Source organism: Chinchilla lanigera, unplaced genomic scaffold, assembly GCF_000276665.1.
Source record: "Chinchilla lanigera isolate Chin_1 unplaced genomic scaffold, ChiLan1.0 scaffold00033, whole genome shotgun sequence".
Lineage (NCBI taxonomy): Eukaryota > Metazoa > Chordata > Mammalia > Rodentia > Chinchillidae > Chinchilla > Chinchilla lanigera.
Window position 1 is genome coordinate 429574 of NW_004955434.1, and position 14842 is coordinate 444415.

Sequence of the window (14842 nt, forward strand, 5' to 3'; positions counted from 1 at the left end):
TTTGAATGACTATAACTACCAGACTATATTTAGAAAGTAATTGATAATATGTTTCTATATTTTTATTAAAAACATCATATCAGTATGATCAATAAGATACAAAACTCAGCATGAAATAATATAAAATTGGCATGACATAATTTCAACCTAACAGAAAACTAGCAGAGCTTATGCAGTTGTAGATGAGGTAAAATTAAATTTATTTGATTTTATGAGGTAAAGTTATTCATGAGTCCTCATTACTACCTTTGTTGACATCTATGACTCAGGGGCTCCCTAAAATAGATGTTAAACAGATTCTTCTAAAGACTGATCCTCTTCATGATAATCAGTCACTCATCTTTAAAATGGTTTATTTATACAAAAATATGCTTAATATGAACCAAGAACAAAGCTGTGTGATCATTTTGACTACATTTCCTCTTACAATTATAAAAGATAACTTTGAGAGCAAACTTAGTAAATGCTTTAAAGAGTTCCTCTATCACCATGAAGAATATCCTCTACCAAATGACTGCTATTTTACAAGTTTCTATGAAATATCTGTGAAATTACAGTATGGTCCTTTAAATGCATAGTTCTTCCATGTCTGCTGTTTCCAATTCTAAAATAATTAATGTTTTTACTTGCGACCTACTTTGTAAGTAGATTATACTATTTGTTGTATAAGAAATTCTTCCCTCATGAGGATTTATCTCTTTTTTGGTCCACAAGGCTTTACAGAAGTTTGGCATGGAAAGGCTGCATTTTTTGCAACCTAAATCTGCATGTTCTTTGAAAACATCCAAGTTCAAAATAATGCCACATTTTATACTGGCCCCTCACGACAATTCATGATCAATCATTTCCTAATAAGTATCCACCTGTAACCTTTCTCTATACTGTGAAGACAAACATGACAGCAGAGCAAGTCAGGCGCCTGGGAGGAAGAGACTGAAGATGCCCAATTAAGCTTCTCATGAAAAAGAGGAGACTGAAAAGTAAGGAAGAGGTGTGTGTGCTTCTACCGAGATAAGTCTAGGAACCAAGGGCTTTATCAGAGCTGTTGCAAAGAGTTCAGAAACCGGATCTTTCAGCGACACAACCTATATCTTCAGGGAACAAAAAAATAAGCTCAGATAAAGGGTCTTAGACTTCAATACTCCTGGGTTCTCAATCTGACTCTTCTCCTACCTCTTTGATCATAAACCTACCACCAATCTCTTTAAATTCATCACCATTAGATATTTTCTAATATCTGCCCTGATTCTAATATTGCATCCTGACACAAAATGAAAGACAGTACAGATTTGGGAATAAGACAGCAATATGTGCAACAAGGCAGGGTGGGGGGACAGGTAAAGAGCAGCCTTTTCAAGGGTCCCATCATAGAAACACAGTCCACAAGACAGCAAATAGCAGGTTCTAAGAACATAAAAAGCATGCAGAGACGAACTTCATTCTTTTCCCACCACCCAAGGGTGTCAGGATCTTGCTGTGCAAATTCCTGGGATCTCTTCACAGCCCAAAAGATGAGGTATCCACTTGCACCAAGGGTTAGAAACACGAAGAAGTTGGCGAGAAACCTCAGGAATCTGATCAAGTGGACGTTTTCTTCTACTTGGGCTGCTCTTTCTTCAGTAATAGCTTCCTACACCCAAGCAAAACAAAACACAACAAAGATCTTTTCTTAGCAATAAGAAACTCAGGAGTATGGCAAACAAAAATGTAAACTAAATCTAGAATCCCACAAAGCAGGTGAATACTGCCACAATGACAAGTGAGAGAAAGGGTAAACTCTTGAAAACAAACCCTGAAATACTAAAAATATTCTTCATACTCAAAGATATTGTCTCCTGTACGATATTTAAAGCTACAAAACAATGCTGGAGTAATTTTAAATATTGAATTTATTTTTGTAAACAATTAGGGGGCATTTACCTATTATTTAAGCTATCTGGTTCTGATGACTGGTATTGTCCTGTTTCAATCAAGTACTATTAGTTTTATTACCAAATTTAGAGAAAAAATGTCCTCGGGGGTAATAATGCTGTTGTGGATCATGGGATATTTCCCAGTCATAATCAGAACTGTGCCCAGGCAGAATGAAGCATTCATTTTCCTCTAACTGTTAAAATACTTCACTAACTAGAGCGTGTGGAATGCCGCCAGTGTTACGCTTAGAGATACCGGAACAGAATTTTGAAGTCTGTGTTTACCTTAAAGTTCATCGTGATGGAATTAAATTTATTGTCAGCTGTTTCAGGGTTGCCAATCAGGTAGTCCCAGCTGCAGAACACCTTCCAGCTAAAGTTGAAAGTATTGTCATCACCACCTCCATCGTCACCGATATTTTTGGTCATCCTGGAAAAACAGAAAGTGTAACACAGCAGCCAGAATAGAAAAGAAAAAGAGTAGGGAGGGCAGGACTTGAGGATTGTAGGTAAATTGGAGAAGCAATACCTAAAACAAGTATGTAGCTATAACAAGTTTGTTCTAAAAACCAAAAATGTTTCATTTTTTAATTTTGATTGTTTTTTTTAAATTTTTAATCTTCCAGACCTTTGAGATGACACATTGATGACTTTAAAAAGTGAACAGGTATACAAAACACATATTTTCTGTGTGTCCTCCTAAAATGAGATATTAATGTCATATAACTGTTTCTTAACCTTTCACGAAATGAGAATCCCTTTAAGAATCTTATGAGAACTACTAACCCCCAACCAGGAAAAATACATATGTAGCTTGTTACACTGCTTCATACAACTTTGGCTGGTTCTCAGATCCCCTGAAGCCTATAGATGGACTAACCAAGGTCAAGCAACTCTTTCATAAATTCCAGCTAGTCTCCCCCTACAGAGCAATTAAATTAAATACATTAAAATTCTATTGACTACAATTCCTGACCAGATGTCAAGATTTTAATAAAACTTTAGTACCAATAGTTGCATATATTCTAATCAGTGATTTGAAAAAATAGGCTTGGAGCATTTAAAGTGCAATTCTACAGGTTTATTTCAATAGTTATAGATCTATTTTATACATATCCCACTTCCTTTTTTTTCCTGTTGTCATAAATAGCAAAATTAAAATTTCATATGACACCTTCTATAAAGCGGTCCAATAAGGTTTTGATTTGTTAAATATAGTGACACAGAACCAAAAGAAGAAAAAAGCACAGTGACATAAAGCTCACACTATATGTTGGACAGGCACCTCTTAGATTATCTAAATTTCCCCATTATTAGCCCTACTTGTTATGGAGGCTTATATAGTTTAAGTAGGCTAATATGCAGTGAAAAATAGCCCAAATTAAGTATTGCTTTCGTCTGTCTATCACTTTACCCTTTCAAAATGCTAATTATATGTAGATTAGCAAAAGGTCAAAGTAGTTACTGTTACTCTCTTTCCTATGGATGCAGAAGCTGAGGCTCACTGTCATGAAGTAATCTAATGGACATCACCCAGCAGTACTTCGCCTAGTCAAGGGCTCAGGTTCTTCTGACTCTGCTCCAGCATCCACACCATGAGGTGTTCTGAGCCATAACAAGTGCCTCTTTTTTTCAGGTCCAAAAAGGTTAAAGCAGACAACCATTATGATTAAACCGAGAAAGAAATTGTTTATTTGATCATTATAACATCGTGTACATTTTACATATCCATTGAGCAAAGGGCAGAGCCAAAAGTAAAAACAGCCCCTTGACAGGTAAACGTAGAACGGAGCTTTATCACGGATGAAATTTTGTGGCTGAAGCTGGTCCCCCAGCTGGGAAGGAACCCTAACTGGGCAAACTGAGGGCAACTAATGTGCAGAAATGGTAACATGGAAGGAAAAAAGTTTGTAAAAGTGAATGGAAGGGGCTAGGGATTTAGCTCAGCAGCACAGCGCTTGCCTGGCAAGTGCGAGGTCGTGAGTTCGATTCCCGATACCGAAAACAAAACAAAAAAAGTGAATGGAATGCAGCAGGAAGACAAATTCAAACTATGCCCACAACACGTTTTTAAGGGGTGGCCCTGACAGCTATAAAATAGTACATATAGATCTATCTCTTTCCTAGAGAGAAAAAAAAAAAAATGTACACACTTTAAAAATCCTCCCTTTTCAAACAACCTGTGGTTTTGTATTCTTTTATCTCTGAGAAGCAATCTCAAAATATCATTTGTTTTTCCAGGGGAGTTGGAAAACATAGTTATGCTGTTTCCTAAGGTTTTTAACTGATTTCCTCTCCTTGCATCACAGGTCTACAGCTTCATTACACACCGGAATCATTTGCTTATTTTATGGGTAAGTGAGGCGGTTTTTAGTAAATCAAACAAATTGCTCCATAAATCTTGAGCCAATTGGGTCGCTAGAAATGTAGCTATTAAGGAAAATTGGGGAAAGGAAAAGAATTGAGAGGGAGATAGAAAAAATTCTCTAAAATCTGAAAGAAAGAGAGAGGGAGGGAGGGAAAAAGAGCAGAGAATTATTGCAAGGATAACACAAAATAGCACGTATTACATTCTTAGAAAAGAAGAAACCGAGGCAAATTCTTGACTACAAAATAAAAATACAAAGCTCAAATTTATAGATATTGGCTCCAACCACTGGCCATTCCTTTGTTTACAGTCTGTTTCTCCGTGGCTTTATTCACTACTAAATCCACAGGCACTAGCTAGCTCCCTAGATTGCACATAGAAGTACTCCATAAATAGTCATTAAATGAATGAATAATATGACTGAAATTATCATTCTGGAAGTGAATGTAGCACTGAAAAGAGCCTCACCAAATAAATACATGCAGCATAAGTATCTTTGCATGGTACGATGCATACATAACACACACACTTGTTATATTATTGTGGTTCAGTTCTGTCGTTATGATAAGTTTTGACAATGTCATCTCACTTGATAAATTAATGTCCCTCATCTTAGACCACCACCATCCCTAGCTCATCTTTGGAAGGGGAAAATTTTTTATGTTGCACTTCATGACCATAGATGCAGTATTAAGGTATTAATATAAACTGGAGAATGGTGACTTGCATACTTAACTGCTTTTCTGCTCCAAAAATTTTTGAAAGAAGGCCAACTTGTTTTGAGGAAGAAGAGAAAACTACCATTTCTGGGATTTCTTAGGATGTTGTGCCCTGTAGGCCAGCCCTATTTACCTTTCCATAGCCTAGGATAAGGAAATTCAAATTCAAATTCATTATTAGAGACATGAAACATGTCATCTCCACTGAATTTATCTCAAAGAAAAAATTGATCAGACTATGTCCTCCAAAGGCTCTGCCTGCTTTTCTCTGATTAGCAAGGCACATTCTTTCAAAGAGAGAATTTTAAATGGTGATGTGGTGAAAGGCACAGAGGAGGAATAATTTTAATGCTAAGGTGCCATGTGAGGTTGTTAAGAAGTTTAGGCAGGGCAGCAGATAGGTTACAGGTGCCTGAGGAAGCAGACACAAAAGAAGTGAAAAGAAAGTGGGCCAATAACAATCTAAACAGAGAGGAGAAAATAAATTTTCACTCCTTTAGAAATGGTATAAGAGGTTGACCATGACTCAAAATCTTGCAATATACAAAATCTTGTAAGAAGAAGACTTAGTTTGATAGGTTTAACTTTCTTTCTGTTTTTGTTTTTATTTTCACAAAATTTGGGGGCATAAGAATAGTATCAAGGTCATATAACTGCAACAGATTTTGCTAATAGACAGGAACAATTTTAGCATAGCATTTAAAAAATGAAAACAACCACCCAGGACAGGCAAGGGAGAGATCTTTGTTATCATCAACATAGATGAATCCACTCCAGAATTAGGAAAACTAAGGCTTGAGTTAGAAGATAATCTTCAAAACTCAGTTCTTCAAGTTATTACTTGAGTTTAGTCAAAACATCAAACTTTGCTGAGCTGTAATGTCTCAACTGATGCAATAGGAATACCTGATATCTACTCAGCCCACTATACAAGATGAGTGAGAGGAACAAATTTTCTCTGTAATGAGAATCATAATACAGACGGGTGGCAAGATGTGGTGAGCAGAAGATACATGCTGAACTAGAAAAACAGGTTCAAGTAAATACTATGGTCAAATAATATTAGGCATGTAACTTCGTTTCTGTAAGCTTTACTTTGTTATATGTAAAGCTGTATAACAGCTACTTTATAATGTGTAAAGGCTAAAGGTAGTGATAATGCATTAGAGATGCCCTGTAAGTGTTAATTATTATTATTGTTTGAAATGTAAATTATGGTTATTGTGACAGATTCAGAAATATAGGTAATAGATTGCTAGTTTACCTTACTGAGGCAAACATATCTTGTAATGTGTTTATAGTGCATATACATTTATGATATGTAAAGATAATCTATGTAGACAAAAATTTAATATCTATATATTATATGACAATATCGTATGACATATGATTTAAATATTAAAGGATATTATTAACCTGTCTCTTCTATATTATTATTGCTAGGCTCATTAACAGAAAAGTCCTAATATTAGGGAGCCCTATAATAGAAGAAAGTCTTAGAAAAGTCTATGAGATAAGAAAGACATCAAAGAGTTTCTTAAGTTATGCATTCCTCAAATTATTAGCTGTGTTTCCAAAAGTTTAGCTGTGAAATATATCAGTAAATTCCAGACATTTTAATTTATAAAATGCCTTTTATTGATAACAGCTAGGTTTTTAAAGCAAACCAAATTTCCTTTGGGATATTAAACTTCAAATGGATGAGGCCAATGTATAAAAGAGCTGATGTCTTCCATGTTGTGTAACTTTACAACATGATGCCGTGTTAATTTGCCTTTAATAATTATGTAACTATTTACTATAAAGATTTCTAATGTGGTTAGGGCTATACACTGTCCTGAGGAAAAGAAAAGAAAGAAAAGAGCTTAAAACTAAAGTGACCATCCATCCATTTTCAAGACTGGTGATTCCCCATACCCAAGACCTTTTGTGTTCAAACTGCAAAAGTTCTGGGCCAACAAAGGTAATCATTCAGAGAACCTCAGAGTATTTCTTAGGCTCCTATCACATTTTACCTTCCAATTTACCTATTATATAATTAAAATAGATTTTTTTTTTTTTCCATTTTGTGAATGAGGATGCTGGGATTAGCAATATGGACAAGACAACTATTTCCTTCTGTTATGTAATATATCTCAAATTCACTCATATTTATCCCAGTAGTATATTTGATGGGGTAGAAAGTAGAGATGGAAAGATTGTAAATGAGTCCACATGGTCATTGACATCTCCTCAATTCTTTTCTGCCAAGTATTGTTCTCAGAGCTAGGAGTAGGGGTGAGAGTCATATATTCCTTTTGAATTGTCCTGCTATATAGGCAATTGAGTTCAAATCACTTGCCAATAACAAATAACCAAAGTGCCATGCCAGACTAAGGGGCCAAAGGCAGGTTAGTTTTAGCATAGATGACTACGAGGGGGAAAAGGTAGAGTTGATATCTTATAGCTATGTTAAATGGGATCTTTGGGCAAATTGTGAAACTCAACAAAAGCATCTTCTAGAGCGGCTCTGTACAGCATGGCCATCAACAGAAAAGTGTGGTTATTCAGTACCTAAACTGTGAAGAATATAATGCATGCCATATTTTAAAGACTTACTGCCAACGAACTCCATAATAATTTATATTAATTATTGAAGGACAGTATTTGATACATTCAGTGAAATTATGTTGTTACAATTAGTTTTATCTTGTTTTAAATTTTTTTACTATATGTTTGCAGTACATAATTACATTCCTCATGGAGTTGGCACATGTACATAAGACATCCTAATTCCCTTTTCACCCCCTTTTGTTCCTTACCCTCATCTCTTGATCTCCCTCTGATTTGAAAAATGTCTGTCTTCCAATTTCCTGTTGTCTACCTTTTATTTTGCTTTTCTTTATACTTTGGGGGTCTCATATAAGAGAAAGCAGGGGATATTTAAGCTTATGTACATGATTTATTTCACTTAACGTTATAGCCTCAAAGTGCATCCGTGGTCCTACAAATGGCTCTAGTTTACATTTCTTTATGGCGGGGTAATGGTCTATTGTGTATAAATACCACATCTTCTTTATCTATTCATCTGTTAATGGACATATAGGCCACTTCCATGATCTTCTAATCATGTACGCGGTTTGCCTTCTACAATGCTGTTCTGGCTACTTTAAATTCATCTGCCAGAAAATTGTATTCAGGTCAAATCTTTAATGTACAATACAACCATATAATTACATATGGCTTTCCCCCGCTTATTTTTTGGTGGTGCTAGGGATGAAATCCATGCAAGGCAAGGACTCTACCATGGAGGTACATTCCCAGCCCAGGTCCTTTTTGGAGAACTATCATGTGACCTCAATTTCTACCATACTGACTTTGCTTAGTTATTTAGGAAGCCAGTGAGTAATGGTTATTTTATAGTCCTAATAAAATGGTAAACATTTTAAACACTTTCAACATGCTGGCATCTTTTAGTACTTTGTATGTATGAACTCTTTAGTTTTCACAACTATGACACCTCTGGCAGAAATAAGAAACAGGAGAAACTTATTGGTGCTTACACAAATTAACATAAAAAGTACAGATGAGACTTGAACCAAAACAGAACGGTTCAAGACCTCACTAGAGCACACAGCTGAGAGGGCTAGGATGTGTCTCTGCGGTGGAATTCTTCCCAGCATGCTTGAGTCCCTTGATTCAGTTCCTGGTACCACACAAGAAAAACTGAGTCCAATAACTAGATGGACAAAGACATTCTTCCTCAAGGGCTAGGAAAACTAAATGTATTTTATTTCAATTACACAAGATGATCAAAAGGCCAGAAAGTACCTTAGATTTTTAGAATGTGTTGGTGCTTTATCAGATAGACAGATACCTTATATTTGGGGTCTCTAATTATATTTGGAAAATATAAATAAGTACATTTGGTTAATAAGTATTTGGACATGGGTCTACAGCACTTTTCAAGTCCTGGGGGAACTTGAAACAGTAAATATGACTGTTTTCTTTAGAGCAATCAATGAGATGGGCATAAAGCACAAAGTATATCAGAGACTGCTCCACCAGAGAGCTCCTGCTTAGGGTGGGTGTGCACGTGACCCCTCTTAGACCTTTCAGCAGATGGTCTTCCCTCAGTGAGGCAAAAGGCCAATTTGCCTTGTGCATAGTCAAAAAGAGAATGGAGCTCTGGCTTGAGATGTTTCAACTTTCCTGCTAAGGCAGTTCAGAAAATTGACTAAACGATAGATTTTTTTTTTTCAGAGCCCTAAATGCCTGCTAAATTTCTGCAGTGTCTTTAAGGAAGGTATTATAAACATATTTCAGGCAGGAAAATGAACTGCAGTTTTATCAGTCCTCCAGTGAAATCCATTCATATACTCTAATAAAACCTTTTCCAAGAAAAATCATGATTATCGTGATAGCCTCATTGAGGGCCATTCATTTCTTCTGTCTTACATAGTTAAAATTGTTTTGGATGAATAATTATTCTGGCTTTTTAAAAAAATAAACACAGAACAGATTCGGCCTCTGAGCTAATTCTGTAAGTCACAGTCCTTTCTTCATGCAAAAGAAGGGTCATGGCCCTTTTCCTCTCTTAGCAACATTGATTCACACCTTGAGATGCAAAAGGCACATCCTTAAAACATACACAAAGACAAGAGGGGCATGCAACCATCACTCTGACCCACAAGGGTGACCCAAAGGCCTGTGTTTGCTCATTTTGAGGATGTAATGTCTAACACTAGTGCTAGTATTACAACTGCATTTCATTTCTTACAAACTCTGCATCCTCTAGACATGACACTGAACAAAATTACATCTAATTCTCAAGTCAGTTCCCTATTTCAGTCCAGAAATCATCATTTTCTTCCCAACAGAGAAATAAAACTTACGCTTTGAGGACAACCACAAAGCTGTATCCAATGCACATAATCCCCACCAGAAAATAGGAGAGCGGCAACCTGAAATTCAGCCATCCAATCGTTCGTTTATTGTCGTAATAGCCATAAAAGAGGACGGAATATTGTGCCAAGCCCTAAAATCCAACAACAAAGTCACTTAGCAAATGCTGTGAAGAGCAACTCAAAATAAAAGACAGAGTCTTACGATGAATAACAAAAGGACATTAAATTTTAAACTTGGGTCATAACTCTGCCATGACCTCTATTGTTTTGTTCCATCGAATGAACATTTCAGCTGCCGCATTGGTTGGTAACTCCTTGATTTACTTAAAATTCAGTGTCTTTTAAATGGATAAAATTTTTAACCAAATACAAGCTTGCTTAGCTGTGGAGCCACTAGTGTGAAATATCCATTGATATAAAAGTCAAAACAAACTTCATGATATCAATTTTAAAAGCATGTTCAATATGGGTACGGAAGAGTATGTTCTAAAATGTACTTCCTCAGAATGCTGGAGCAGGTTAGATTGGTTCTCCTTAACCACAGAGGGTGAACCTCAACAAAATAGATGAGTGGGTGAGATGACATTGGAACCAATCTGCATGATCCATTTGTCAAGACTATAATAGCATTCAGTCATAACAAGTACGTTCATTGTACATTGTGCTCTCTTTCCTAAAAAGTTTCTTCTAGGATTGGAATCGTCCCCCAAAGCCACACAAATAACCTCTTTTTGTATGCAGAACATTGGCTTTCTGATGCTTCCTTTATGATGTTTATTTTTCTCTTTCTCACATTTACTGTTTTTCATTCTGAGAATTGAAGCGCTGTTTCCATGTTACCATATATCTTTTCTCCAGCTCCTCTCTGAAAAATCACTTAAAATTACCATGTGTATCAGCCCCTTTTCACACTGCTGGTCACAACCCTCAACATGTACAACTTAAAGGAGAAAAGGTTAAAATTAGCTCCTGGTTTGGGGGGATTCAGTCCATAGTCAGCTGACTCCAAACCAGGAACATCACGGCGGAAGGGTGTGCCACAGCAAAGCAATTATTTCATGGCAGCCAGGAAACAGAGCAAGGAACAGCTCCACAAAGAAATGAGCAGGGACCAAATATAGTACCCACTTTCATGACCCACCCAGAAACACCCCATGTTCTCTTAATCTGCTAGGCATTTCTTAATCCAATGAAGCTGACATATCAGGATTAATGGTCATACTATGCTCCATGAAGTGAAATGGTAATAACTTGTCTATTTGGGGCATCCTTTTGAGATCCACATGAATCATCCTTGAACCTTTGAAAATCCAACTGGTCACTTTTACCATCATAAACACCAACCCAGGATTGAGACTTGGGGTGGGGGGCATGAACAATAAGATGCTAATTCCTTAAAGAAAAATTAAGTAATTTGGAAAATTGCTTTAAACAAAGGTCATGCTTAGCTCAAATCAGAAGTCAGTGGAAATCCGAAAAAAACTATTCCTTTCAAATTTTGTAGCAAATTTATTTTATAATACTGTAAGAAGTAGCAGAAAATTTTGTAGGATCTATTGGGCATAAGCATGTGCAGTAGGAGATGAGTAAGGTGAATATAAGCACTGAAGTGCTGAGACTCTTTGCATCACTTATCCCTGTATGAGTATTTGTCACTTTAAGAAAAAAATAAATTCACTGAACTTGGTGGCATTTGCCTTTAACCCCAGATACTTGGGAAACTGAGGCAGGAGGACCCAAGTTTGAGCCAAATCTGGGTTATTTAGAGATTTAGCAAGACCCTGTCTCAAAATAAAAGGTCTGGGAATTTAACCCACTGCAAGGATCCTGGGTTCAATTCACAGTGCCACCAAAAATAAATAAATAAAGGAAAAAAGAAACCCAATCTATGATGGGTAGTTCTTTGTGTCAACTCCAGAGAGCCATAGGGAGTCCACATTAAAGTGTCTGGGTGCATATGACAGGGAGTACGTAACTCAGTAAATCAGACTGCCCTTCTCCGTGTGGCTGGACATCATCCAACCCACAGAGAGCCTGAATGAAATGAAAGGAGGAACAGAAGAGGGAGGAATTTGCCCTTTTTTTTCCTGCCTCACTGCTTAACCTGAAACATCTCATCTTATCTCTTTCCCTCAGGCTGGGGCGCACACAATCAGTTCGCGGGTGCTTATACCTTCCAGACGCACTCCGACTTCATTGCTGTATTGGCTTCCTTGTGTCTGTATATTACAAAGGGTGTATTATGAAAGTTCTCAGGCTCAATAATCACATGAGTCAAGTCCTCAAGATAAATATCATTTCATATATAATAAGTCTATTGTTTGTATCAATGTATAAGTAATGGATACAATATACAAAGCTTTCTATAAGAAATCTAAATAACTTAATTATATGTAATAAATTTCCATATGCAGATCTCTTACTGGTTACAGTTCTCTAGAGAATGTCATTCTTCAACCCAAAAGAATATTGGGTTAAAACAACTAGTGAGACCTCAGTTAAGGAGCAGATGGGTGGGGCTGGGGGTATACCTCAGTGGCATAAGCACCAGCCTGGTAAGCACAAGGTCCTGAGTTCGATTCCCAATACCCCCCAAAAAAGGAGCAGGTGGGCTAATCTTAACTCCAAAGTCAGAAACCATATACACATGAGTCAGTCACGTGCCTAATATCCAGAAGTCTTTATTCTCAAAACATATGCATTGGCAGGATTTCCCAGTAGCCGGTTCCACACCCTGCTCTTGTTTCACATTTATCTTCTGAAGGTTTCTGCTTCCTCCCAACTGTGTTAAATCCTTCTGTCCTGAACTTCCTTGCTGGTGTTTTGGTCCCGGCACAGCAATAACAGAACCGGGTAAGTGTAAACTCTTGGCCTCTTGCTTAGTTTAAAGGCTATATTCTGAAATGTTTGTTTTTCCCCCCATGGCTCACAAATATCATTTTCCAACTCCTTCTTTTTTCCCGCTTTCCTTGCCACACTCCTGACACATGGTCTTCATGGCTGCAGTCATGATACCAACCTACATGTTTGTCAGTGATTTAGCCTTTGTCAAACAGCTTGCTTTATCTCATAGAATCCCCTCAAGAGCCCTTTGAAGTAGCTGCTACTAAGGGCATCACTTCCCCCACCCTTGCTGTTTCACTCCATGTGGAGAAGACTCATAAATATGACATGTCAGTTGTTCTCCACAGCCTTATGCCAGGCCTCAGGAGTAGAAATCAATCTGATCAGAGTGTAAGTCAAGAAATGGGAACACTCTTTCCCTTCCTGAAAGCACCCTGTGCTCTGCCCTTGCAAGTAGACCCTTGTTGTAGTAGCAAGGTCAGCTGTGAAGCTCACTTGTCCATAAAGAGAAGCCTTATTGTTTCATGTGCCAAATTCTTTAACAATAAGGAAGGTGACATGCTGACCACCACCTGTCTTACTCCGTTTCATTTCTGGTCAGCTTACAACCTGGTTGGACAATAGAGGCAGTGTAATTTATAATAACCTTGCCCCTCCCAACCCACACAAAGATGCTCCTACTATGATCGCTGTACCTACTTTATAGATGAAGAAACTAAGCCTTAGAAAGGGTAAGTAACTTGTCACATTCACACAGCTAGAAAATGGTAGAGTCTGAACTTGAAATGGATCTAATGTAAGTCTCATGTATTTAACCACTATATTCCTTCTCCTGTGTGTGCTTTGTCTCCTAAGACTTGTGTCACGTTAGTGCCATAATAGCCCAGGAAAAGGAAGAAAGAAGATACCTTACCAACCCATCATGGACTTTCATCTGTACCCTGGCATTGGTCCTGGGTGGTTAGTTCCAGGACCTCTGAGAAAGGACTCTGGGCATTGTTTTTGGAAAGGTTTCAGAGGGTTTCATTCTCACATCCATAAATATTACAATATAACATCTTCCTTCTAACTCATAATTGCAGCATTGGGAAGAAAAGACATCCTGAAAATAATAGGAAAGGCAAGGGTAGATACATAACAAGCATCTGGTGAACTTGTTAGGTTAGCACAATAGCTGCTGGGGCAGCTGGCTTATCTAGTATACGTGCGATTCAACATATGTTCAGTGGCTGGCGCTTCATAAATATTAGATCACAACCAAAGTGGGGAGGCTTCTGGTTTATATTGGTGGTTAGGGGGCACCCTAATTGTTCACAAAGCTTTCTTCAGTTGCCCATTTGCTATATATACAGTGAAAATGAACGTGGTATTATTAAAGAGCACAATTTTTGAAAGCTTTATCAAATCCATCTTAGGAGCTTATTGAGATTTAGCTTTACAAGTGAGTGGAAAGCCATAGAGGGGAGTACCCCTTCTCCCCACCCAGGGGGCATGCCACCCTCCCTTCCCTTCAAACTAAAGCAGCAGACATCTGGAAGTGACTAAAATAGCAATGACTACTAGCCCAGCCAAGGTTCTTGTCAGCTTCCGTGTCAGTACACCCTGGTTTCCCTGTGCAAGCCCTCTCCCACCCCAAAATCTGTGGTAGAGAAATCATAGCCAGAGCCAAGTTTCAAACTAGCACAGAAAATTCCTATCCAACTCTGGGGTTCTGTGCTCACATGCCGTCTACTGAGACTAATTTCTGTTTGAATACTGCAGCTGGTCTAGTCTATCGTCTCTGACACAGTTTCACAAGAAAAAGAATCCCTCATTATGTGGTCACTGGACATCAGCTCATGTATTTATTTGTCCAACACTTATGAGGAACTTAGTACTTGCTAAATATTGTACATGGGTGGAATAGGAGAATAGATTACAGAGATCCCCCAAATAGTCTTGCATTCAACACATCCACTTCATAAGTATTTGTCGCCTGAAATTGTATCAGAATTCTACCTTTTGTGTTTTCTTATGAGACAACATCTCATAAGACACATAAATACCCAGTGTTAAAGACAACACTTTCTCCTTGGACTGGGGAAGGCGTTCCATCACCCTTAACAACTCTTT

At 37.6% G+C, this 14842-nt stretch overlaps 1 protein-coding gene across 1 annotated transcript in view; it reads right to left on the bottom strand.

The window, feature by feature from the left end:
- Window positions 1–14842, bottom strand: part of Tmc1 (transmembrane channel-like 1) — a 101645-nt gene that overhangs the window by 30840 nt on the left and 55963 nt on the right. The window contains exons 9-11 of the mRNA XM_005388743.1: window positions 9875–10017; window positions 2199–2343; window positions 1436–1630 (exon numbers count right to left, since the gene is read on the bottom strand). Of these exons, the coding sequence (XP_005388800.1) occupies window positions 1436–1630; window positions 2199–2343; window positions 9875–10017 (483 nt within the window). The remainder of the gene's footprint in view (window positions 1–1435; window positions 1631–2198; window positions 2344–9874; window positions 10018–14842) is intronic.